This window comes from Eulemur rufifrons, chromosome 30 (genome assembly GCF_041146395.1).
Source record: "Eulemur rufifrons isolate Redbay chromosome 30, OSU_ERuf_1, whole genome shotgun sequence".
NCBI lineage: Eukaryota > Metazoa > Chordata > Mammalia > Primates > Lemuridae > Eulemur > Eulemur rufifrons.
This window is the reverse complement of record NC_091012.1, coordinates 108858536-108885277: the sequence shown is the minus strand read 5'-3', so window position 1 is coordinate 108885277 and position 26742 is coordinate 108858536. Positions and strand designations below refer to the sequence as shown.

Sequence of the window (26742 nt, the reverse complement as noted above, 5' to 3'; positions counted from 1 at the left end):
TTCTGCTACTATTGTGAAATAATAGTAAAAAAAGCATAAATATGTGAACTGTTTTAAAAATATTTTCTAAGCCTATTTCTTTAAAGAGGAATATGCTTTTAAGGTCAATAAAAGCTTTGAGTCTAGGACAATTTCCTTACAAGAGTGGAAAAGTCTCATAAAAAAGCTGACTGAATAAAAATAACCCACAAGGAGGACAGAAAAATAAACAGTAGAATGTTTAAGCTAAAAAGTTCTCAGTGTCAAAGTAGGCTAAGTCTGTCTTAAAATTTTTTCCTCCTACATTTTATTATGAAAAATTTCAAACATATAGAAAGTTTGAAAGAATTATATCTACCATCTAGATCCTATAGTTGTTAACAGTCTGCTGTATTTGCCTTATCACATGTCTATCCATTTACCTATTTGTCCCCAATTCTACTTATTTTTCATTGATTTCAAAGTAAATGGCAAAGTGGCCAACTTTAATACACTTTACCCTTAAACACTTCAGCAAAGACTGAAATACTTCTTTCTCTCTCTCAGGTAAAATTTACATAGAGTGAAATATACAAATCTTAAGTGTACTATTTAATGAGTTTTGATACACCTATGTTTTGTCTGTAGTTATTTCAATAAAGATTTGTGTATTTCTTAAATTATATATATGGCTATGAAACCCAGTTTCACTGAGCAAATCCAGCATCTGAATCTAGTCTAGCTTCTCCTGAAGAGTAATCAATAACCTACCTCTCTTTCCTGTATCAGTGATCCACTAACACACTGTATCACTATGCACACATTGTTATCCACTCAATCAAAGCCCATCATTGCAAGCACAAAACCATTTTTTTTAAAAAAATTTGTTTACTAAGGTATACTTTATTAAGTTAAAATTCACCAATTTAAGTGTTCATTGTCATCACTCTGGAAAAGTTCTGTCTTATCCCTCTGCAGTCAATCTCTTCCCCCTATCCTCGTCCTCTGGTCAATAGCTTTTATTCCCACTGCACAAAGCAAGTTCTCCTTATCAATCAAATTATAAGCAATAGTGAATCCTGTAATGGAAACTGTATTTTGAATTTAAGCATTGAATATATCAAATTCAAGTTATGAAAACTTATGTATGGTGATAAATGCTTTAGATTCTTTATGTATACATTATAGTTTAGAGACTTCAAAATTTATTAAAGGAAGTAAACTATGCATATGTATTCTGTCAGAATACAGATGTTATAATTCTAATGCCATTATGCTTATTAAAATACACTATGCTTCCAAATAGCAACATCTTTGAGCACAAATTTTTCAGAGTACTTCAATAACATCCTGCTGGCTGTCAAGTGCCCATTTGTGTAAAGCTTTACAACTAAGGAAAAGCACTGTTAATATATCCAAGATGCTCATTCCCAAATGACATGACAGGTCTGCTGAGAGTGAGAGAGAGAGAGAGAGAGAGAGACATGGAGGGCAGCGGGGGCAAGGAGAAGTGCTAAGATGGGAAGAATCTTACGTTTTAACAGTCATTAACTTGTACATGGTGGGCAGCCTCTAAGATGGCCCCCAATGACCTGGCCTCCTGGTATTCCCACCCTTGTGTAATCAATCTCCTCTCCTGGAGTGTGAGCTAGACTTACTGACTTCTTCTTTTTTTTTTTTTTTTTTTTTTAGATAGAGTCTTGCTCTGTCTCCCCAGGTAGAGGGCAGTGGCATCATCATAGCTCACTGCAACCTCAAACTCCTAGACTCAAGCAATCCTCCTACCTCAGCCTTCCAAGTAGCTGGGACTATAGGCACATGCTATGACGCCTGGTTAACTTTTTCTATTTTTAGTATAGACGGGGTCTCTGTCTTGCTCAGGTTGGTCTTGAACTTCGAGCTCAAGCAATCCTTCAGCCTCGTCCTCCCAGAGGGCCAAGATTACAGGTGTGAACCACTGCGCCAGGCCAACTCACTTCTAATGAACAGAATAGGGCAGAAGTGATAGAATATCACTTCTGATATTAGATTATAAAGACTGTCTTCTGTCTTGGGTGCACTCTCTCACTTTTGCCCTCTCTTTGATCATTCATGCTGGGGAAACAAGCTGCCAGGTTGTGAAAAGCCCTGTGAAGAGGACCACAGTCAGTGAGGACCCAAAGCCTATCAACAACCATTTGAGTGAGTTTGGAAGGGGATTACCCCTGCAGTGGTGCCTTCAGGTGAGATGGCAGCTCTGGACTGCAGTCTCATGGAAGATCTTGAGCCAGAGGCACTCATCTAAGTACGCCTAGATTCCTGACCCACAAAAACTTTGAGATGATAAATGCTGCTTTGAGATAATTCATTACACAGCAATAGGCAACTAATATACTATGACATTTTTACATTCAATCAGCTACAATTTGAGCTACAAATAACTAATGTAAGAAAACATGACAATGAATTCAGTCATTAATGTTAGGTTTGTTCCAGGTGGGAACTCAAAAAGTATGTATAGGATGGAATGCGGTTAATGGAAAACTGAGGTTTGTGAAATAATAGCTACAGGAGTCTGGAGAGTCCCCGGAGGTTATAAAATCTAACAGATAGCTGCAGCATTCCTATCCTCCCAATAAGGATGGAACTACCCCCCTCCCTTATCTCTATAGGATGAGACTTACCCAGGGGTCCCAGAAATTGGTTGTTTAAAAAAAAATTTTTATATTGCAGTGGCTGTTCTGGCCCAAGTACCCCCTAAGGAACCGTCTATAAAACCCAAGGCTTTCCCCCTCCCTCGGTGTGGATGCTTTTTCGCCTCTACCCATCTGCACCCAGATGCTCAAAATAAACAGCATTTTGCTATACATGAGGCTTCGTATGTCTCTCTCTCGGCTCTGGACCTAACATTTGGTGCCGAAACCCAGGAGGGCACACTAGGCAGGCACGACCTCTGGGTCTCTAGCAGGCAAGGCTTGCTTGCAACTTGGGAAGCAGCAGGCAGCAGCAGCTTGTCCTGGGCTAACTCCCGAATCCTGCCTTCCTCTGAGTCCCTGGGTCATCGATAAGGTTTCCGTGGATCTTTGATTAAAATGAGAGAGGCCAGTCTCCCTGGTAGACCAAGAGTCCCTCAGAGCCAAGTAACCTCCCTTGTCTGTGACGAGGTGGCTGGGAGAAGTCCCGAGCCATGCAGGGTCCCTCTCTAACTTGTCTCTGATCCTGGAGTGCAGGCAGAGCACACTAGCTCGGCCAAGGTTAGGTAATTGTCCACCCGGACCCTCCTGACCCAAGCTGAGAGAGAAACACCGGATTGGGACTCGGATCTTCCTTGCTGACCTCCAATATCTACATCCTGAGATATCCTGTTCCTGGTGAGTGGGGAGCTCACAAGCTTGTTCTCATTTCCTGATCCCTCTCATTCTTGTTTACTCCTCTTGACTCAAAAGTCCTGCCAGTGAGCCGGAGGACTCTCGGCCCCTAGGGTCCTCGTTGGACACAGGGATGCCAGTTCTGACTCCTTGCTCGTGCTCACACGCTCTCGTCACTCCTGTGCTATTCCCTCATTCTAGGGACACCTAGAATTGAATAGAATCAGCCCCACGTGACCCCTACTCTTTCCAGGAACATGGGAAACTCTCAGTCTACTCCTCCTCTCAAAACACTAGGTCTCAGAACAATTTCTGTCACCGCAATGGCAAATGGTCCAAGATTCCCTATGTCCAAGCCTTTTTTTACCCTCTACTCTCACTCTGTATGAGCTGTAATCTGGCTCAAATCTTCCTACTACACTCTAGACCTTCCTCCTTTCCCTCCTCCTCTGCTCTGGACCAACTTGAAACCTCAGATCCTGACACTTGTGATCTCAGCTCTCCCCATACAGGTCTCCCCAACCAGAACTCCCTTAGCCTAACCCTCAACCTGCTCCCTTCCCTCATCCCAGACCCCCTACTACTCTCTCTCATTCTGCCCAAGTCCTGGGGGCTGGGGTGGAAGGCATCATGTGGATGCATGTCCCTTTTATTTAACACAATCTTATGATCTGACCTGGCATGACCTCTACACTATTCTTTCCTCTACTCTATCCCCTAAAGAGAAGGAGAGGGTTTAGCTTAATGCCCAGGCACATGGCAATAAAATCCATAGACGTACCCCTGTCCAGCCAGTGGGGACAGTCACTGTCCCTAAAACAGGCCCATTATGGGATTATCAAGTAGGAACTCCTGAGGGAACTTTACTCCTCAATATGCATTTTATCTCCCAGTCCAAGTCTGACATCAGGTACAAGCTCCAAAAAAATTAGATGAAGGCCCTCAAACCCCACACAAAAAATCTCCTAAACCTGGCCTTCAAGGTCTTTAATAACCAAGATTATTGGTTGGGGAGAGGCAAAGGAAAAAGAGAGTGGGACTGACAACAGCCCCCAAAACAGAGAAAAAACTTTTCAAATTGTGGCTGCCCTGTAAAGGAGTTTCTCCAAAAAGTCACTCAAAAGGCCCCAGGCAAATAGACACTCTTCTAAGGGAACTGAGCCCTGCCTCTACTACGACTCTGGGTCCCTAGAGTAAAATGTCCCAGGAAATGGGCTCCACCAGGACCATGCCCCCTCTGACAAAAGAAGTGCACTGGAAAATCGAGTGCCCTCTTCTCAAAATGGGAAGATCACACCTGCATTCCGGAACTGGCTGCCCCTCCCTGAACGGGCATCCTCCATACCCAGGGACCCTCTGAAACTGCTTCAATCTGACAGGCATGTCAGGCTTGGGAACAGACTGAAATTTGACACACCGGGATGGCTGTGCCTTAGGTAACTCTCTGGCACAGGTAAAAACACTGGAGCCACGCCCTCTGCTCTTCCTGAAGTTTGAGGGCCTCTATTTCCCTTTCCTCCCCCCATCATCAGAGTAAAAGGTAAAATACAACCCCCCTGTGTATTCCACAGCTTCTCTGTCCGCTGGGAGATGAAGTATTTGCCCACCCCTTTTGTACTTCCTAATTACCCCTGCTGGGAAAAGATCTTACGGTTTCCTCCCTCTGACTTATGGAAAAGCTTAACTGAAACTTTAGTGCAACTTTTCCCTGGAATGCTCTGAGCTTTCAAACTATAAAACTTTCTGCCTTACCTCACCTAAAATTGTCTATATATGTCTCTGTGTTTGTGTGACCATGTATATGTAATGTTTCATTACCAAAATATGTAAAAGAACTCTAATCAATTGACTTAAAGAAAAGTAAGTGTTTACATCAAATATTTCATAAAAACAAAATAGAAAGTAACTTGTGAGTAAGAAAAAGAGATGTAAAGAGGCAATAAGTGTGGAAATATATTTTTGGTAAGAAAGGATCTTGTATGGAACTTTTTTGTCCTAAATGACTACTTATTAGGGAAATGGGGAAAGTTAGGACAAAACAGGAAGTTTTAGGTATGTCTGGTAAGATGGTCTGTGCAGGTTGAAATAAAGTTCATAAAGAGAATTTAAGAAGGAATTTAGTATGTGATAAAACAAAGTTTTCTTAAAATACTGTAGAGCAGGAAGGAAAACAGGAGTGACTCCATGACAGACTGGACCTCCTAGGATAGGCCTAAGTTTCGGTTTCCCTGACACAGACCCTCCCCTTCTCCGGAATGCTGCTAGTAACAACTGAAAGCCCCGGCTTGGAAACTGGCCAATCAGGAGCCAAAGCCCCAGCTTGGAAACTGGCCAATCAGGAGCCAAAGCCCGGCTTGGAAACCAGCCAATCAGGAGCCAAAGCCCCGGCTTGGAAATCGGCCAATCAGGAGCCAAAGCCCCGGCTTAGAAACCGGCCAATCAGGAGCCAACACTATCAGCCACTTTTGAAAGAGCAAATGAACTAAAAGGGGAGTGGGGGGTGGTGTGCCCGATACATGTAACCTACTGATGAGTATAAAAGCTTAGTGCCCACCCCAGGGCAGGGTCCTGGCTCGTGGAGAGACCACTGCGTTGGTGCTCTCAGCCTTGGACCCTAGCTCGGGCTAGAGAATAAACTCCTTTGTCTGTTGCAGCCTTGGTGACCCTGCCTATCTGTTCCTGGGGCTGAGGGAAACCGGTTCTAACAATACTAACTCACTCTTATTTACATCTGCCCCAAGGCTGTGTCAAATTCCTAAAGTTCTAGTAAGCCTTGATATGATATATATCAATAATAATTATATATACTAAACTATGTGTCACAAAAATAGCCAAATTTCCTTTACATCTGTAACTGTGACTATTATGAAATCTTTACCATCTACGGATGGTTGTTGTTTTACTCCAAGTCTTCTTAAACAACAGTTTGTGATCAACCACAGTCCAAGATTTACTTCTTTAGAAAAATGTCATGGAAAGAACCAAAAATATTTTTTATGACTTTTTATTTAAAACATTATTAATTCTCGTGCTTTGCTTTCCAAAGCCATTGAAGTAGTATTAAGTAAATAACAGGGTTATCTCCAGGATTTAAACTATTAAATTCCACCTGGCCCAACCTTATTCATCCTCTCTAGGCCTAAGGGCTATTGCAAAAGAGACAGGTGTATAAAAATGTAAACCTGATTTCAAGAGACAAAAATTAGTAAGTTCGGTTTGGTTCCCTTGTCTTTCTCCACCACCTCCGCCTGGCGCCTACCTGCCAGCAGTAAAACTCACTGGACCGCTACTTAAAGGGACCACAGCACTTACAGCCTAGAGACTAGATTTTATTCAAGAATTTCTCAGGACAAACTGGGTCCCCTTCAACCTTTTAAATAATTCTCTCACTACAGCTAAGCTTCTGGAAATCCAGTCTGAGAATCATTTCTCAGGACTCAAACCTACAGGCCCTCCAGAACCTGCTTCCGCCCATGGCGAGCTCCCTGAAAGTCTAGCCCACCACAGATATCAGGCTGCGATAACATGCTATGGTATACATGACTCCTTATCATCCTTATACTTCTTCTGTCACTAAATGCCTCTACAGGCCAACTTACAAACCAGGCCGGTCAGTCCTTTGCCCATGCTGGAAACCCTAATAATAATAACCTTACTTTCCATCCCCCCACTATGGGTGCTCTGTGACATCTCTATCTGCCTACAGTCCAAGAGCCGTCTCTACCTTCTCAAAACTATAAACTCTTCTCACCATGCATGATCTTAAACTCTTAACTAAGGCCCCTAGTGGCTCTACTTTCAACTCTCATTTTCAAACCCTACATTCTCCACTATCTAAAGACATTCATATGAAACCAAATTCAGGCCTTAACTATTTCTCTCCAGTAAAACCCCATCCTGCCTCTACTCAACCTCCTCCCTTTTAATAAATGAACTCGATAAAAAGATCTCTACGCCCCTCCTCAGCTTGAAGAAGCTACAGAAGAAAGATCTCTGCCCATTTTCCCAACTTCTGAGCTCATTTTAACATAAAACTTTAATTTTAACAACAGAAATGGGGAATGTTAGGGCAGCCTTGAAACTCCCTATTTTCTAATAACAGCTAAAAATCAATTCTGAGCTCTCCCTACTCTTCGCGCTCTCTCTCCCAGATTAGCAGGCAACATGCTGGGACTCTGAATTCACAAACACCAAAAACAGTCCAGAAAGAAATGTAAATCTTTCTCTTTACATTTCCCCAGCTCACAGCTTTTAGAATTTGTTTTACAGCCTCAGGGTGTTCCTGAGAAAGTCCCAGACCGACTGCAGAGGGGTCAACTCCAGGCCTTTGTTTCCTGCCCAAAACCATATCTCAGGGACAAAGATCACATCCCCTGTGATAGGCCTGACTGCATTGAAGAAATAACCAAATCTCCAGGAACAGGAAAAAACAGTCACAAAGACGACCATGACGCCTGTTTCCCAATCTTTCTAATTTTTAATCTTTACCCTTTTCCCATACCTTACCCTTCCGTTTCTTATATGTATATAATAAAAAGGGTGGAATGTTAGGTTTGTTCCAGGTGGGAACTCGGAAAGTATGTATAGGATAGAATGCAGTTAATGGGGTGGGGCAAGGGTAATATACATAACCTAAACATTTGTACCCCCGTAATATGCTGAAATAAAAAAATTTAAAAATACAAAACAAAACTGAGGTTTGTGAAACAATAGCCACAGGAGTCTGGAGAGTCCCGGAGGTTGTAAAATCGAACAGACAGCTGCAGACGCCGGCATTCCTATCCCCCCTGATAAGGAGGGAACTACCCCCTCCCTTATCTCTGTAGGATGAGACTGACTCAGGGGTCCCCAAAATTGCTTGTTTAAAAAAAAAAAACTTTATTGCGGCGGCTTTTCTGGCCCAGGTACTCACTGCCCCCTATTAAACTCTCTATAAAACCCAAGGCTTTCCCCTCACTCCGTGTGGACGCTTTTTCTCCTCCACCCATCTGCACCCAGATGCTCAAAATAAACAGCATTTTGCTACACAGGAGGCTTCCTCTCTCTCTCTCTCGGCTCTGGACCTAACAGTTAATACCCAGATTTTCTCATTCATCTTTGAGGTAGAGGTTTATTGTATTTTTTAATTAAAATTTTTATTGAGATAATTGTAGGTTCATATGCATTTATAAGAACTAATACAGAGAGATCTCTTGTATACTTTGCTTAGGTCCCCCATTGGTAGCATTTCACAAAACTATAGTATGTTATAACCAGAACACTGACATTGATACAATCCACCCATCTTATTCAGATTGCCTCAGTTTTACTTGTACTCATTTGTGTGTGTGTGTGTACATTTCTTACATTTTAATTTTCTCACATATTCAAATGATATCCCTTTGTAATTAAAATCTAGCCATTACATTATTCCTTATAAATGTTCTATCTGATGATAAAAGTTAATGGACATGATTTCACAGTTTATTTCACAGCTCCAAATTAATACACTGAAAATGGACTCAGTAACAGAAAGTAATAAAGACCTCTTACAGCTTATGTCATTGTCAAAGGAAAATTCACTTACCCTGAAAGTTTTCTTGAAAGCAAACTATAAAATAAAATGTTACTCTTTCCCCATAATTAATGTATTTGTGTTTGAAACTCAGATGTGAAATAATATTAAATGTGGCTAAAATTTTAACACTGCCTTGTTTCCTCTTATGAAAGAAGTGAGATGTTAATGTTGTGGAACAATGCCTCAAGAAATCAATATATCCAAATTTTTATTTATAATCAGGCAGTGTTAAAATTCATACTTAAATATCTAAACACAAACAGCCAAGGAAAAAGTCAAGCTGATTATGAACCATGCAAAGCCAAACACTTTTGCATAAAAGATAAACCTTAGAGGAAAACAAAGGGATACCTACTTTCTGCTGCTAGAAGTCCTAGGAGGAAGGCAGCATATGGACAAACAACAAACAGTATGATTTTAGAGCAAGCAGGTTATCAAGCCACAGTTGGGCCCACTAGATGAGCCACAAGAAGCATGGTCCCCCAGCTGACCCCAAAGTGAGCCCTCATGTTCCATGAGCACAATCACTGGGACTGTTTAGGATTTCAGACATCAGACACTAGGTTCTGATTCTGACTTCTTTGATTTGAAATATGAGAACAGAATATTTCCACTTTGAATTATCAAGTAACAGAGCAATACACTGTTTATCATAAGATTAAACTCAATGAATTCTACTAAACGCATAATGAATGAATTTCAATAATCAAAATAGAAAAATATCTTTTATAGGAAAATTGTTTTACATTGTAAACAACATACCTAACATGCTCGATTTTTCATTCGATGACAAATTGGGACACTGACTAGCTTTTAAATTGGGATTTTAAATGTTCATATTTTCCTAAGTGCCTACAGTATTACTCTTTGCCAAAATAAGACTTAATTTAAGGAAACAATGTGCTATATTTTTTGAGCAGGCATTTACCACTCTTCTCAGACTTTGGGATTTTCATAAACCAGTAAAATTTCAAGAAATTTTAGAGACCAAATTAGTATCAACAATTTTTAATTTTGTCAAACGAGGTCATTAAAAAATCTAACTACCTATCATTTATTATCATTTCATAAAAAGAATAGAAAAGGCATTATCTAAAGATAGAAAACAAAGACAGCCCATGTCAAGAAAGAGCAGTTGGTGACTTAACACTGTGCGTGCTCATGTACTCTCTCTTTCTCCCTCCTCCTACCTTGTCCCCCCCAAAACCCTTCCCTACAAGAACATGCTCTATGATCATTTTTCTCTTTTCACCATGGGCTTGAACAAACTTTCAGGTAATGAGGAAGTGCTTTGTGTTCTGTATTGTAAACAAACTCATGCAAATTTAAACAGAAAGATACTGGAAAGGATAACTTCGGGAACTTAAAATAAATGATGCAGATTTTAAGCCTCAGTATAAATAGAGAAGAATTTACGCTTGAAAATTAATAAAAATATTTAAAAAATAAAATTAAATAAGAAATAAGTAATGAAAAATGAAAATATAGATACTTTAACTCATGAAAATATAAAGCTCTATGTGAGTCCAGATAAAATATATGATCAGCTTTCTATAACTAACCATATAACCGTTACTGTTAGTTGCAGAAAAGGATATTTTCTGGCAGATAGCTATTTGATAAATAACACTGATCATAATAGAATGCCTCACTTTAAATGGCTTAGTATTAAAAATTAATTTTAGGAATGTATGAATAATTTCTGATAGTTATGTGAAATTTAGGAAAATGTTAGAATTTTCTTCAAAAATTTCCTCTTCCTTTAGGGTAGGTGATTAGTATTAGCCATGTACACAGCATTTTAATTCTTAAATTCTTTTATTTGTAGCACCTGGACAGTGCCAATCAAAAATACTTAGACATTTAACATGTCAAATCATGACATGGACTGATTACAAGACCATTAAGATCCAGTAATTTAAAAAAAGAAAGAAAATAGAAAAAGAAAAAAAGAAAGAAAGAAAGAAAGAATAAAAGAAACAGGGTGTGACTGCAGGAAAGGGAAGGCAAGAAGGAATGCTAAATAGTGAATAACTAATTTGAGGGTTTGTAAGCAGATGGTGGCAGAAATTTCTTTTTTGCTTAAAAATCAAGTAAGATAATCAGAAACTATTTCAATGAAGTCATTAGAGACTACACTGAAAAACAGGAAAAAAACGGGCAATAAAAATGTGCCTAATAGAAATTAAGCCTGTCTAGAAATATAAATAATTCCTTTCCCTAAAGGAAAAATCCAATTCTTCCCAGAAAGGAACACTCAAGAGCTCATTAAATTCTTGCTAAGCAGAGGTAAATATTAAGGGACAATACTGAAGATTAGGTCTATAAAGTGATTTGCAAGGACCATACTGTTCTCTAGGCCCTTTTCTAAGGATAGAAAAGGGATCTCTACTGTAAGCAAAGATTTTGACCTAAAATCTCAGAGATTTATCCTAAATATGTTCTAAGTATGTGACTATATCATGTAGTAACAGCATGAATAAAAGCGATTACTGGATCCACTCCCCTTAAATAGGGTCAACTGTGTTCTGAGTGTGAGGAGAGAACACAAAGTTTTGAGCTAACAAAAGAAGTTATAAGTGGAGGAAACAAAATGAACTGGAAGAAAAAAAAAGACAGCCTTGAAAAGATAAGGAGCACTGGGGACTACACCTATAAACACAACTATGTCCTTGCCTTTCATGTGGTAAGGGCTCTGGATAATTACCAAGTCAGCACAAGAGGAAAATGGCAAGGCTTCCTCCTCAAAGCGTTTCTTCTCTAAGATTCTCATTTCTGAATGTTTTTGGAAATCACCTTCCTTCAAAAGAGGAAGATTCACATCCCAATTGGTAAAAATCAAAATGGGGAACTATATACCTGCTGGAATGGGAAACTTGATCCTGTCATTTTTGTATAAGGTATAAGCACATACTAATTGGTAAGTTCTGTGTGTGTGTGTGTAAGTGCACATAGATGTATAGATGTATAAACAGAGGAGGGAAGAAGCATGAATACTGACAGATGTTAATGATCTCAACAGGGAAGAAGCATTAGCACACTCATTCTTCCTGTATCGCTAACTGTGGAACAAACAACTCATGCTTTAGGAAGGGCCTTGATCTCAATGGTAATACATGAATATTGAAGAAGCCAGTCCAAGAGTACAAAAATCAAATCAGTAGCACAAAGTCAACCACATGACATATACTAGTGACACTAATGAAAGAAAGAAAAAAAGCTGAAGCCAGAGGACATATGACTCAGGAGTTAATAAAGAAATGCACAAATAAAATTTAAAAACTCTAACACACATACACACATGCATCTACATATACATAAAAACGGATCTTATGGATTTTTAGTAAATGATCCTTGAGAATCCCTCACTGGTAAAATGAATATCTGAGCATTTTATAATGTGATTTTGTGAACAGTAAGTAGCAGGTTTTTCCAGAAGTACCTATACACAGTTCATCAAAACAGGCAACTCTTCTATGTTCTTCCCCTTTGAATACATGTGTTACAGAATTTAGAGAGACTGAAGAACCTGATAATTGTTTCAAGAGATAACTCACAAGACAGCTTTATATTGAAAGATTCAATTCAAAGCAGTGCTGTCCCAAAGTCTGATCTAATACAGTTGATATGGGGAAAATCTTACATTAGAAGTTTCTGTTGAGGGAGAAGGTAATCAGAAAGATCCAGAAAGACTGACTACAATGTTGGATTGGATGAAGTGCAATGTTGGTTCTGGAGTGTGGAAAGGGGAAGAAGTATTACTGAGGTCAAAAGAAAAAAGTGAAATGTTAGTTTTGGAGCTATGGGGGAAAGCAACTTTGGTATTAAAATGAAAAGGAACAAGAGACATGTAGACAGGATTTGGTTGCTGACAAACTTCCTCAGAATCCCTTGGAGGATTTGACTAAATTCACAGAAAAAGTGTATTCACAATGGAAGAGAAAGGATGGAAATACCACATGATTCATACAGGTGAATGAATGAATTATCCAATTACCTGAGGAGGTAGGGTCTTCGGAGAAATCTGGCAACTCTTCAGGGGGATCCCCATAGAATGAGTTGAATTTGTGACTTGACACAGCAGCTAGTACTGCACCCTAAAGCAAAGAGATGAAAAGTATATTATTAAAATAAACAAATACACAAATATAAAAAAGTTATTTATTTATCTTTAAGGATTATTAAGAAAGTCAAACATATAGGAGATGATGTCTAGAAGAGAGGTAGCTTTTAAAATAATGTTAAATTCCTTTAAATAAATTACATATGCATATACCAGAATAACACTGTTGGGAATTGCAAAAGTATATGAAACCACTTATATCTTGAACTCAAACAAGTACCACAAAATGGAATAATCTGCAGTCATTATAAAATAATGCTGTAGAAGGATGTTTAATGAAATGAAAAGATGTTTACAATGAATTATATAAGAAAAGGTTCTAAAAATGTATAGTATGATCTCATTTTTGGAAAAAGTTAATATAGATATAAAAGACTGAGGACACATCAGAATGTTACTAGCATTAATTATCTCTGGATGGTAGGATTATGAGTCATTTTTATTTTTTAATCTTTTTTCCCCCTTTTCTTTTGTTTTTAACAATGACTATGCTTTACTCTTGTATGGTAATTCTCCATCAGGCCACAGATCAGAATCAACCACATATGACTCTTTTATGCCACATGCATGCCTGCCCTGATTCCTAGTTGAGAATCACTGCCATATTGAGTGCATGACATCCCTTAGGACTGTTGAATGGGAAAAGGTTGGAAGTTATTGTTTTAGTAACAGGAAGAATGATAAAATTTCTAAGTTTGTTCCCTAGCTCTGCCACTTTTCAGGTACATGACACTGCTTGAGTAAATCATTTAGGATCTCTAAGTTTTCATATCTGTAAAGTGAAGATATTAAAAGTGACATACCTTACCTTACAGGATTGTCAAAAGTCAAATAGTATATGAAAATACTTTACAAACTGTAAAGCATTTCGTAAATGCAAATCATGACTAACCCTACTAATATAGAGCTAGAATGTGAGTAGGGCCTTTTGCTGGTCTATGTAGAATTGCTCATTTAGGTAGTTTAAGTATCAAATTACCTAAGTAGTCTTAAGCTAAATTTTAAATATTGAACTCTTGGATTTTTCTGAAAATAAAGATAAATCTTTTATATGTTTAGGCATTTGTTAATAAATACACAAAAACATGAATAAAATACATTTCCACAAAGTTTACTTTTTTGGGGGTCATGTTAGAGTTTCTTTCTATAAATATAAATTGAAAAACAGACTACAGAAAGGGAAGAGCAAGAAACCAAGAAGTGATCTTGAAACTACCATCCCAGGCAACTTTTGAGATTTCCCAAAGTCCAGGGTTAATGCATAAGAGGTTCTTATACAGAATTATAGCTACCACGTTGAAAAAACAGTAGTGAACGTTGAGTTCTTCTTTCTATTGAAAAAGCTTATTTCACTTTACATATTATACGTGTTCCCTAAAAGTTGGGTGGGAATGGAATTTTTATATATCAAATCATGTTTCCCATATACTGATACTAGACTTTTAGAGATGCTTTATTTTTATTTACAAATGAAGTTCAACCGAGTTTCTTAAGATGCTAGTTTTATGTTTCAAGGCCCGTTCTAGCTATTACTATAGTCAAAGATCTATAAATAAATACTTATACTACTAGGAAAACACTATTTAAAAGTACCCTAAGAGGTAAATTCTTTTGAAACAATAGCAGCAAGTTCCTGATTTATGTGTCTTATGGCTAGCGATTTTGTTTATTTAGTTCTCTAAACTCAGTGGACTACATATGGTTTGAATATTCAATGTAAAGTTATTATGTAAACCAGCAAAACAGTTCTGAAATAGTTCGCGGATTCATAGAATTTTATTAGAGTTTGAGAATCAACCTCAGAGATGAATTCATTCTAAGAGACTCATTTTGCAGATGAGGAAACTGAGGTCCAAAGAGGCTTAGCAACCTGTTAAAGGTTGCTGTCAACTTAGAGACACACTCAAGAGTAGACAGAATTGAGGTCCACTGACTACCTTCTCCAGTTCAAGGATTTCTACTCTACCAGGGGTTGATAATTTTTTTCTGTAAAGGGCCAGAGAGCAAATATTTTAGGCTTTGAAGTCCACATGGTCTCTTTTGCAACTACCCCACCAATGCAGCATGAAAACAGCCATAGACAATATGTAAATGAATGTACATTACTGTGTTCTAATAAAACTTTATATACAAAAATAGGCAGTGAGCTGGATTTGGCCCCCAGGTTGTAGTTTGCTAACCCCTGTACTACACTATTGCTATTGAAGAGCCGGTGGGTATAACAATATAAAATCAGATCTTACACAAGTGGTTCTTCTTTCTGATTTATTAGACCCTTGACAAGGAAGTTTTCTGCTTTAATTTAGAAGGTATGCCTTAGCATGCTTTAAGAGTGAAACGTCATAATTTTGAGTTAAGAAGTCTATGCATAATTTGTTAAAATAAATAACATTAAATTTGTAATTTTCTACCAAGCAAATTAACTTTAGATTCTAAATTCAGAGAAAAAGAGAACTACAAGTAATTCTTAAATTAATCATAATTATAATTTTCTTGAAATGTCAACAGGTGAAACACCAAAATGGAATGATTCTGGCTAGATGATTCTGTGTGGCATTTAAGGAAGTGGAAAACAAGAAAATGGTTAGCTCAGAGTTCTGCTAAGTTAAAATACTGAACGTACCCGAGGAAGCAACAAAATTATTGAGGAACACAAGAGTTGAACAGAGATGTATTACTGACTTGAAGACAAAAGCAAAAAAACCAATACTCTCTTTTTGGTACTCCCTAACTAAGCTCAGAAACAAGCACAAGTTTGACAGGCACAAGGGTAGTAAGGTACATTTTAAAAATTCTAAATACAAAATACACAAGTATCAGATGTAGAATAATTGCCTTTGTACCCAAATGGCAAGGTAACACATAGTCATATTGCTGACTGAGGGGGAAATATATTGAGGAAATATAGCAAGGGGGGAAGCCCTTCACTGGAAGATGCCAATACAAGTATGACAAAGGAATCTGAGAGAGAATCATCCTATTAGGATTCAGAACTCTGAACTCAAAGCCTTAAAAAGGATGGAGAATTTGGAGAGGTTGAGACTGAACAGAGATGACTAAAAGGCTAGAAAATTATTTCAAGGTAGAAATGTTAAAGGCTTTAGGTTGATTACATTTAAGAATTAGGTCCTAAATGATGATTAGGTGAGATTACTGATTAAATCAGAACTTCTGATATCTTTCCACATAGTCATAACCAAAGTTATCATCCAGTTTAGTGTCTGCCTAGCCTGTATGCATATGATATTCAAACATATTCTAAACACAGGTCTAAAACCTGGAATTTAATAACATCCAGTCAGGATATATGACTAAAAGAAGCTGTACTATCTCCTCTAAAGAAAATGAAAAATGAGACTTCTAAGCATACTAGACATGGCTATATTTATGAGCAATTGCATAGAATATTTATGATATGGATATCTTCGAAATTCTCTAGAGTCTGCATAAAACTATTTTATAAAGATGGTCTTAAAGGTACATGATAACTTTCAAAAGCTATGTTGCCCCAACAGGAAGTAATAAATTCTCCATTTCAGAATCACAAATTAATAGAATTGCTTTGTAAAATCAATATAGGAAGATCAAAATCACTTCAATTATTATTTGTGGAACTGTTCATACCAGAATAACAGTTTTCAGTTTTTAGAATCAAAGGTACCTTTTGGATACCAGATTTAGTACTCTGATTAGCTGGAGCCCACAATAATTGCTATCTCAACTTACTGCCTTTGTACAAACCTTCACTACAGAGGACTGTAGTAAATGCTGGGTTTCATTAAGGCACAAAAGTCCTGGTTAAATACTTACATTAGCTCTTGTTGAATTAATAGAAAGGGGAAGATTACCAAAAACCAGACATTATAGTTTCCTGGTTGACTTCTCAAAAGGAGCTGCTTGGGTATAACCATTATTTTTGGAGGTACCAAGATTCCATATAGCAGTACTGTACAATGGAACTTTCTATCGTGATGGAAATGTCCTTTACCTGTACTCCAATACAGTAGCCATCAGCCACATGTGGTACTGAGCATTTGAAATGTGGCTAGTACAATTGAGAAATCAAACTTTAAATTTTATTTAATATTAATTTATTAAAATTAAAATGTAAGTAGCCACATATAGCTAGTAGCTACTGAAATGGATAGTGCAGCTCTATAAAGTACTGGAAAACAGCACTGCTAAACAAACCTTTCCTAGTTATGCACAGTTCAGGAATGCAAGAGACCAACTGGTAAGACAGAGAAAACTTTTGCATTTTGCAAAATCAACAAAGGAAAATTGTAGAAAGTTATCGGAAATCCTTGCTTTCTGTATATACAAGGAATAAATGGTTTTTCTCCTCTTAATTGAATCACATGGATTCAACTCACCATTTTCTAAACTGATTGCAATAAACTTACCCAAATATAGAATATTGCATCTATTTACAGAGAATTTCTTCAACATACTTCACTGTGGGGAAATTTGCTTTCTAGGAGTAGAAATAATGGATGAAGCAATGGGGATGACTCCTAGAACAGATTCCCTCCTGAACCTCTTCTCTAGATAGACAAGCTCAAATACTCAGACACCCCTTTGCTCAGTAACTCCTTCAGTAGATGACACCTAGAGTTAGAGTGCAGGTGTGCCCTCTTAGGAGCCCAATACCCACAGAGGACAGATTTACCACACAGCCCGAAGATCACGGAGTCTGCCCCATGCATCCTAATATTCAGTTTGAGAAAATATGATCCTCCTATCTAGTTCTGTGATCAGGAACTATGTAGTTTATTAAAGGAAGTATTGTTTCTAGAACATTTTTTTACTGAAGTATTAAAATTCTAGAGCTTAGTATGAAATAAAAGGAGGAAAAAACCTAACACATGAAATGTCTGGTAACCAAAATGGGGAAAAGAAATTTTCTATCATCATTCTATCATGACTAAGTAACAAAAGTAATTTTTTAATGTTTTCTGTGAACTTCCCTTTTAATCACTTCCAAGGGAGTCATAAAAATTAGGCTGTCACCTACCACTTGAGGAGGTTAAAAACGGTGTCTAGGTAGAAGGATGGGCACCTAGCTGCATGAAAATAAGGTGTGTGGTGGGCTCAGAAAGCCACGGAAGTTGTAATCTTTGTTCTAGAAGATTGCAGAAGAGTCAGAATTAGAATTAGCTCTTTGAGGATGGTCAGTATAACGTGTTTTAACTTGGTGGCTGAACTACTAAAAGGAACATAGCCTTACCAGACGCTGAAAACATTCAATAATAACCCTGCTGATGTTCCTAATTCTAGGTTGTTTGGTGGGTCTTAAAACTTTAAATAGTCCTACAAAAGGATGTGGTAAATCCACATGACCTCTCTCTGCTGTGACAGCTTGGCCCTGTCCAAATGAATCTTAGTCACCACTTTGGCTATTTTAGGCCCAAGTCTGATTTCGTGGCACTGGGAGAAGTACAGTGTGTGTTTCTTGTGATGGGGCAAGCCGGGGCCCTTCTTGGGCAATGAAAAGTTCAACCCCGCATAGTGCAATGTCACATGAGGCCAAAGCAGCATTAGAGTTAAAAAGACTTAGGGAATAGATGAGAAGTGTAATGAATAGTTAGTTTCCTTGGGGAGGAAACTAACTTCAGAAACAGCTGACCAAATTTCACTTTGGACAATAAGATTTTTTTCTTTTGTAGGCTACACCAGTTTCAGTGGATATCAAGGCAAAAAAAAAAAAAGTTTTGGGAAACTTCTTCGGGCACCATCTCTGTAATGGCATATGATTAATAATTATTTTTTGCCAAGGATTTTTAAAACAAATAGAGAAGAACCAGTTTGAACTGCAAAAACAACTATGTCCTGACTGCAAAAACAACTACAAGAAAGGTTAAAATGAGAATAATCAACACCAACAATGACATGTTAAAACTTCTCTTGTTCTACAGAGTAGCACTGTCCAATAGAACTTTTTATAATGAAGGAAATCTCCTATATCTGTGCTGTCAAATATGGTAGCCACTAGCTACATGTGGTTACTGAGCACTTGAAATGTGCCAGGGTGACTGGAGAACTGACCTTTTAATTTTATTTAATTTTACTTAATTTAAACTTAAATAGCTGTATGTGGCTAGTGGATATCATGTTGGACAATACAGCTCTATAGGATAACATTGTGGCATAATAGTTTCCCCAAAATTCATATAAATGTTCTCATAAATCTAGAGTTGTATACAATCATTCACAAACTTCAGGGGTTGAATAACAATAAATTAATAATATTATTGCAATTTAAGACATGTCTGACAACACTTAAGAAAACTTTTATAATTGGCAGGAGTCATATAACTAAGAAGGATTACTATCCAACCAATCCCTTAGAAAAGAGTTAACATTTTCAGTATCAAAAGTCAGTCAAACATACATTAATTTTGAGACCTTAAGCAAGTTTATTCTGTTACCCTGGGGGTGGAGGGTATGCTGTCCCATAGCATTTTCTCCCAGTGCTAGAAAGACTCCACTATTTTATGTTAGGTCTTTTGCTGAACCTTTTAAAATCAAATGGACTCCTCAAATGGGGTGATTACCATTTTTCTTTTCTTTTTTTTGTAGTTAGGTGGAAGATAGGGAGTATGGTAAAAGGGAGAAAGATACCTAGGAAGAATAAAGAAAAGGTGAGAAAAATGATGCGAAAGTATTTTCTAGTAGATCAAGGTAGTGGGGGATTTCCTTTACTGCTTTGTGATGGTTATTTAATCCTAGTTCCAATTCTAATTCAATGTTATTTCCATTGAATTAAACTCACATTTTCTGCCAAAATATTTAAGTTTGAGAAAACATGGCCTAGATTCATATTCAATAATAATGGATAATAATGTAACTATATCTCTACTATGAATTTTAAAGACAAGAAATCTAAAATATAAGTAATCTTCCATTTATTATAATTTATTGTTTAGACTCATACTTAGATGTTACCTTAAATGATTTAAAATGCCCAAATCTTATTTAAATGGGGGTAATTTTTGGAAATGAGAATTTAGCTATAACAAAAACAATGGCCACTTTATGGGCACTTGAAACAGAATAAAAACATTATCATTAACTATGTATATCTGTTTTTTGCTGATTTCTTTAATTTACCTTTAGTTTCCTCCTTGCATTGAATTTCCTCAGTTGTTCTACTGTTTCTGGAAGATGAATCTTGTAGGCATAACGATCGCGCTCCTATAAAAGACAAAAGATAATGAATCTTATGAAACTGTTTTAAAAAGTAAAGAAGCTTAATCTAAAACAAACAACAAAGCTCAAATTCTTAAGTGTAAAACTTAGATTGAATTCTAGGAGATTGGAGATTTTATTCTATGATACTGATAAGCAATCTGAAATGAAGATATGAAGGTTAAAACTGATAGTAAAATAATATTTTATTTTCATCAATCATAAAAGGCTGAAATAATAGATCATGTAATTTCCAGATATATCACTATGTGGCTAAAATAATCATAATTATTATGAAGTTATCAAGTTACCTTTGACATGATTTGTCAGATAAAATGAGCATTTGAAAAATTAACTGCACTATTGATCCAGCATTCTACACTGTCAGGAATAACTGGACTACAAAATCACAGAATCTTTGAACTCCATGCTGAGTCCCCTTTCATCCTCAATGGATGATCATTCTGTTTGACCTCGCCCAGTAGGAGATCATTACTTTCTGGCAGCCCATTACAATTTTAAGAAAGTGTAATTTTGAAAATGTTCTTTCTCAGCCTAGGCTCACATCTGGCTTGTTTAGGCTAGTTCTGTCTTTGGGGGCAACACAGAGGGGGATCATGCTCCCACTAAAATCTATTTTTCTCTGAAAGAATGCCTCCAGTTGCCTCAACTATTCCTTATGTATATTTCAAACCTCTTGTTCTTCTCCCCCCTTTGGTTCTACTGTAATTTGTCAATGTATCTTGAAGATTTATATGCTGTAAGCACTCATTCATTTCATAAATATTTCTTGAGAGCCTACTATGTGCCAGGCATTGTAAAACCAACAAAGATACCAGCCCTCATGTAGTTCATATTCTAGTGGGAGGAGATGAGAAAACACAAAAAAGGTAAATTACAGAGTATATCAAAAGTACTATGGAATAAAGCAAAAAGTAAAGCAAAGTAAGAGGGATTGGGTACACTGCAATTTAAAACAGGGTGGTCAGAGTAAGCCCAATTGAGAAGGTGACATTCAAAAGAGGTGAGGGGCCGGGCGCGGTGGCTCACGCCTGTAATCCTAGCACTCTGGGAGGCCAAGGCGGGAGGATCGCTCGAGGTCAGGAGTTCGAGACCAGCCTGAGCAAGAGCGAGACCCCATCTCTACTAAAAATAGAAAGAAATTATCTGGCCAACTAAAATATATATAGAAAAAATTAGCCGGGCACGGTGGCGCATGCCTGTAGTCCCAGCTACTTGGGAAGCTGAGGCAATAGGATTGCTTAAGACAAGGAGTTTGAGGTTGCTGTGAGCTAGGCTGACGCCAGGGCACTCACTCTAGCCAGGGCAACAAAGCAAGACTCTGTCTCCAAAAAAAAAAAAAAAAGAGGTGAGGGGAGTGGTCTAGGCAGAAAGAACAATCAATGCAAAGGCACAAGGGAGGGAGTGTGTCTGGAATTTTCGAGAAGTGGCAAGGAGAAGAATGCATGTGCAAAGTGAAGTGATCGGGTGTGGGGAGAACAGTGGATCAGATCAGAGACATGACAAGGCTGGGGAAGAGCCATGAAACACTTTTGGCTTCTTTTCTGAGTGGGAGAGGGAGCCATTGGAGAATCTTGAGCTAGAGTAGCATGATCTGACTTAACTTTATGTTTTATTTATTTTTTTGGAGATAGGGTTTCACTGTTGTCTCACAGGCTGGAGTGCAGTGGCTTGATCATAACTCACTGTAACCTCAAACTCCTGGGCTCAACGGATCATCCTGCCTCAGCCTCCCACATAGCTGGGATTACAGGCATGCATCACCATGCCTGACTAATTTTTATATATATTTTTTGTAGAGATAGGAGTCTTGCTATTTTGCCCAGGCTGGTCTCGAACTCCTGGCCTCAAGTGATCGTCCTGCCTTGGTCTCTCAAAGTGCCGAGATGACAGGTGTGAGCCACCACACCTGGGCCATGATTTAACTTTAAAGGAACACCCTGGTGGTTGAGCTGAAAATAGACTGGAAGGGGATAAGTGCTTTAAAAAAAGAAAAAGTAGGAAGACCAGTTAAGTGGCCATTATAGTAATCCAGGTGAAAGATGATGGTGGATGAAACCAGATGGAAATAATAAAAATGGCAAAAGAGAGACTCTTAAATATTATTTGCTTTTTGTTTTCCCCCAAAAGCTTAACTGAAGTATAATTAGTATATGATAAATGCCACATATTTAAAATGTACAATTGATAAGTTTTGATATATGTCTTCAACCATAAAACCATCACCACAATCAAGATAATGAACATATCCATCACTCTCAAAAGTATCCTTGTGCCCTTTTGTAATCCCTTTTCCCCATCCCCAGGCAGCCACTGATCTACTGTGTGCCAATAAAGATGAGTTTGCATTTTCTAGAACTTTATATAGTGGAATCATACAGTGTGTGCTCATTATTATCCAGCTGCTACTCAGCATGATTTTGAATTCATCCATGTTGTTGCATGTATCAATAGTTCATTCTTTTTTACTGCTGAGTGGTATTCCACTGTATGGATGTACCCCATAATTTGTTTATCCTTTCACCTGTTGATGGACCCTGGCTTGTTTCCAATTTTTGGCTATGCCATATAAAGCTGCTGTGAACATTCATGTATAAGTCTTTGTATGAAGATATGTTTCAGTTCTCTCAGGTAAATACTAAGGAGTAGAATGGCTGGGGCATATGATAGGAGTATGTTTAACTTTTCAAGAAACTGCCAAACTGTTTTCCAAAGTGGTTGTACTATTCTACATTCCCACTAGCAGTGCCTGAGTTCCAATTCTTTTACATCCTCACCAACAGTTGTTATGGTCAGTCGTTTTGATTTTAGCCATTTTAATACATGTGTACAGGTATCTCACTGTGGTGTTAATTTGTATTTCCCTAATGACTAATGAGGCTGAGTGAGCATCTTTGCCTGTGTTTATTGGCCACCTGTATATCTTCTTTGTTGAAGTGTCTGTTCAAATCTTTTCCCATTTTGAATTGGGTTGTATGTTTTCTTATTATTGAGTTTTGAGACTTCTTTACATATTCTGGATATATGTCCTTTTCAGATATATAATTTGTAAATATTTACTGCCAGTTTGTGGCTTGTTTCTTTATCCTCTTAACAATATTTTTCAAAGAACAAAAGTTCTTAATTCTGTATATATTTTGAAGGTAGAGAGAACATGGATTTCTGACAGATTGGATGTGGGGTACAAGAGAAAGAGAAGAGTCAATGACAACAGCAAGGTTTTCAGTGCGAGCACTGACTGCGATAGGGAAGGCTGAGGCAGGCAGCCTGAAAGATGCATGTCAGGCCTGGATTCTAGAGCAAGAAACAGGCATTGGAGATGATTTTTTAAATGCCCTATTCAACAGAATAAACAGTTTTTCTAAAGTCTACTGTTTTGGCCAGAGTTATTGATAACAAGGAAATTGAAGATTCAAAAGTGAAGCATTAAAGTGACTAGCCAGTGACGAGACAGAATATGCACAGTTCATCTTATGTCTCCACTAATTCCACTAAAAACCCTGGATACGATATATAAAGCAACTAACTGAAGACTCTGAAAGTTGGAGAAAAGAAGGTAGAATGAGTAGGGATCCCACAACTTGAAGGGCAGTCCTGTGGTGTAATAGCCAATTTTTTTTTTTTTGGCCTCCTAATATAGCCCAGTCTGGGTGTAAGAGCAGCCTGCAACCTATAAACTTCTAAGACTAGGAGAGTAGACAAAATGCTCCCCCCCAAAAAGCCCACTCTCTTTAGCTAAAAAACTGAGAACAGGTGGTTGCTGCAGGACAGAATCCTTTCTGTGTCTTTCTGTTATATTAGCATCATTTGAAAATCTATTTCATAGCCTCGCTATGCCTTTTTCTTTCCAAGAGATTGGGAAATTTACTATGTATTTGACTGTGAAGTCTATTTCTAGTGAACACCTTTTCTGCTCACCATTCACTAAGGTGAAGTGGAGAGAGAGATAAGGACAAAAAGGTTTTTTTAAAAAAAAATAAAATTATGCTTCAATTATGATTTCTTATATTTTCTAAGATGATGAAATCATGAGATTAAAAAAAAGTCCATGGCTGGGCACAGTGAATGGTTCACGTCTGTAATCCCAGCACTCTGGGAGGCTGAGGCGGGAGGATCGCTTGAGGTCAGGGGTTCGAGACCAGCTTGACCAAGAGGGATATCCTGTCTCTACTAAAAATAGAAAAAATTAGCCAGGTGTGTTGGCATGCACCTATAGTCCCAGCTACTCGGGAGGCTGATGCAGGAGGATCACTTGAGCCCAGGAGTTTGAGGTTGCTGTGAGCTATGCTGACACCACGGCACTCTAGCCTGGGCGACAGAGTGAGACTCTGCCTCAAAAAAAAAAAAAAAAGTCTGTTAAAGTATCTCTTACCAGAAAATAAGCAAGCAATAAAAAAAAACTTCAAGGCATTATAAATGAGACAACAGAGTAAAAAATATTTTTCTGTATTAAATATTCCCTCCTGGCACTAATAATAATGTGATATGAATTCAGAAAAATTTCTATAGCAATTTGCCTTGCACTTTAATGAAGTATATGATTCATAGTCCCTTGTGCACACTAGATACTGAATACACGTTTAATTGGTGTGTTGATTGACTTTTCCACAATTCAAATTGATTAGCCTGAGATAAATACCCTTTCCACCTTTTATTACAGTCAATATAATTTATAGTCTACATATTAAGGCTATAAAGGATGTGAGAAGAGCTCAACTATGTACGAGGAAAGTACAATCTTAGTTGGCTTACTTTTGTTGGAATAAATATTCACAGCAAGCATCATTAATTCAGATAGATAAAGGTCTTAAACAGGTATAATTTAACAATCATAAGACATAAGACATTCACGTATTACTTAGTCTAATACTCAAATTCTTTTTTTGATATGAAATAATTGAAGAGGACATTGTGTTTCTTGAGGTTTTACCAAAAAGACAATTTCTTATCTTTTTTTTTTTTTTTTTTTTTTGACATAAAGCAATGGTACTACGACTTTGGGCACTCTTCATTACAAGGATTTTCATCATTTTATTTCTTCATTTTGCAGTTATTCAGGAGTTTTTCACATTTCAGCCACAGCTTCAATTTTAGTCATTCTAAATTAACACCACTTACATACATAGTAATGATTTACAAATACACACGGACAAGTATTGAAATATAAGTCTGTTTTCACCAGATAGATAACACTCTCATTGAATTCTTTCATTTTCAGATGACTCATAAGGATTGATGTTAAACTATACTTCAGACATAGCATGTGGCACTGAGCTCAGTCTTCTGGAACTTTTAAAAAGTTACTGATATCCTTTGTCTTTTGTTTTTCTGGTGCCAGAAATCTTTTATGTATTAAGGTCAGATTACTTAGAACAAGAACTATGATCATTGGTAGGAATATGGGTTTCCAAAAACAAATATGTTATTAGCCAAGATAAGTTTTCAAAGCTACTATAAGTATGTACTACATAATGCTAAAACATCTTCTGAAGGATCTTAGAAATCACTAAAATGACTGCCATTTTCATTGTTATCTGTCATTTAGACTAGCTTCTGATGAACAAAAGGTCCCCATTATGGAGAAACTGAGAAAAGCAAAGGAGAAATAGGAATTCCTCCATAACTGTTCATTATATGTCTGAGAGAAAAAAAATACTAAGAAAGTATCTAAGAACTGTTTACCTACTCTTTTCTGGGGGAAATCAGGAATAACTATTAATAGTACTGAGTATCAGAGGTTGAATGTATATTTGAGAAGTAATATTCTTAAGGAGAATCAAGATCCACTGGAATCTCAAAATTGTTCTGTAATATTATTCCATGTCATCACCACTAAGATACATTATTATTATTATTTTTTGGAGACAGAGTCTCTCTCTGTTGCCCTGGGTAGAGTGCCATGGCATCATCGTAGCTTACTGCAACCTCAAACTCCTGGGCTCAAGCAATCTTCTTGCCTCAGCCTCCCGAGTAGCTGGGCCTATAGAAGCATGCCACCACACCCAGCTAATATTTCTATTTTTTTCTTTAGTACAAATGGGGTTTTGGTCTTGCTCAGGCTGGTCTCAAACTCCTGAGCTCAAGGAATCCTCCCGCCTCAGCCTCCCAGGAGTGCTAGGATTATAGGCATGAGCTATTGCCCCCAGCCCTAAGATACATTATTAATCTATATTTTTATATATCTTATTGATTTGTACAATCTCTAGGGAAGTAGCATGGTATAATATAATGAACACTTATTCATTTATAAAATCACTAATATTTACTGAGCACCTACTATGTGCCACACATTTTTTTTTTTTTTTTAAGGTGGGTGCTAGACAGAAATGAACCAAGAGCTGAAAATTCCCACCTTTATGTAGCTTATATTTTATGGGGTAGACAAAAAATAAATAAGTAAACTATGTCTTATGGTGATAAATGCTATGGAGAAAAATAAGGCAAGGAAGGAGGCTAAGGAATAATGGTGACAGGGGGCATTCCTTTCCCCCAGTTTTAAAGAGGGTGATCCGCAAAGGTCTTACTAAGAAACTGATACCTAAGCTAAG

The 26742-nt window shown here is 37.5% G+C and overlaps 1 protein-coding gene across 5 annotated transcripts in view; it reads right to left on the bottom strand.

Annotated features, from left to right (window-relative positions):
* Positions 1 to 26742, bottom strand: part of CASK (calcium/calmodulin dependent serine protein kinase) — a 363551-nt gene that overhangs the window by 87630 nt on the left and 249179 nt on the right. For 3 of the 5 annotated variants that reach the window (XM_069464106.1, XM_069464108.1, XM_069464109.1), the window contains exons 9-11: positions 20096 to 20179; positions 12860 to 12959; positions 9218 to 9235 (exon numbers count right to left, since the gene is read on the bottom strand). In XM_069464106.1, coding sequence (XP_069320207.1) covers positions 9218 to 9235; positions 12860 to 12959; positions 20096 to 20179 — 202 coding nt within the window. The remainder of the gene's footprint in view (positions 1 to 9217; positions 9236 to 12859; positions 12960 to 20095; positions 20180 to 26742) is intronic. The other 2 variants (XM_069464105.1, XM_069464107.1) reach the window with 1 other exon arrangement.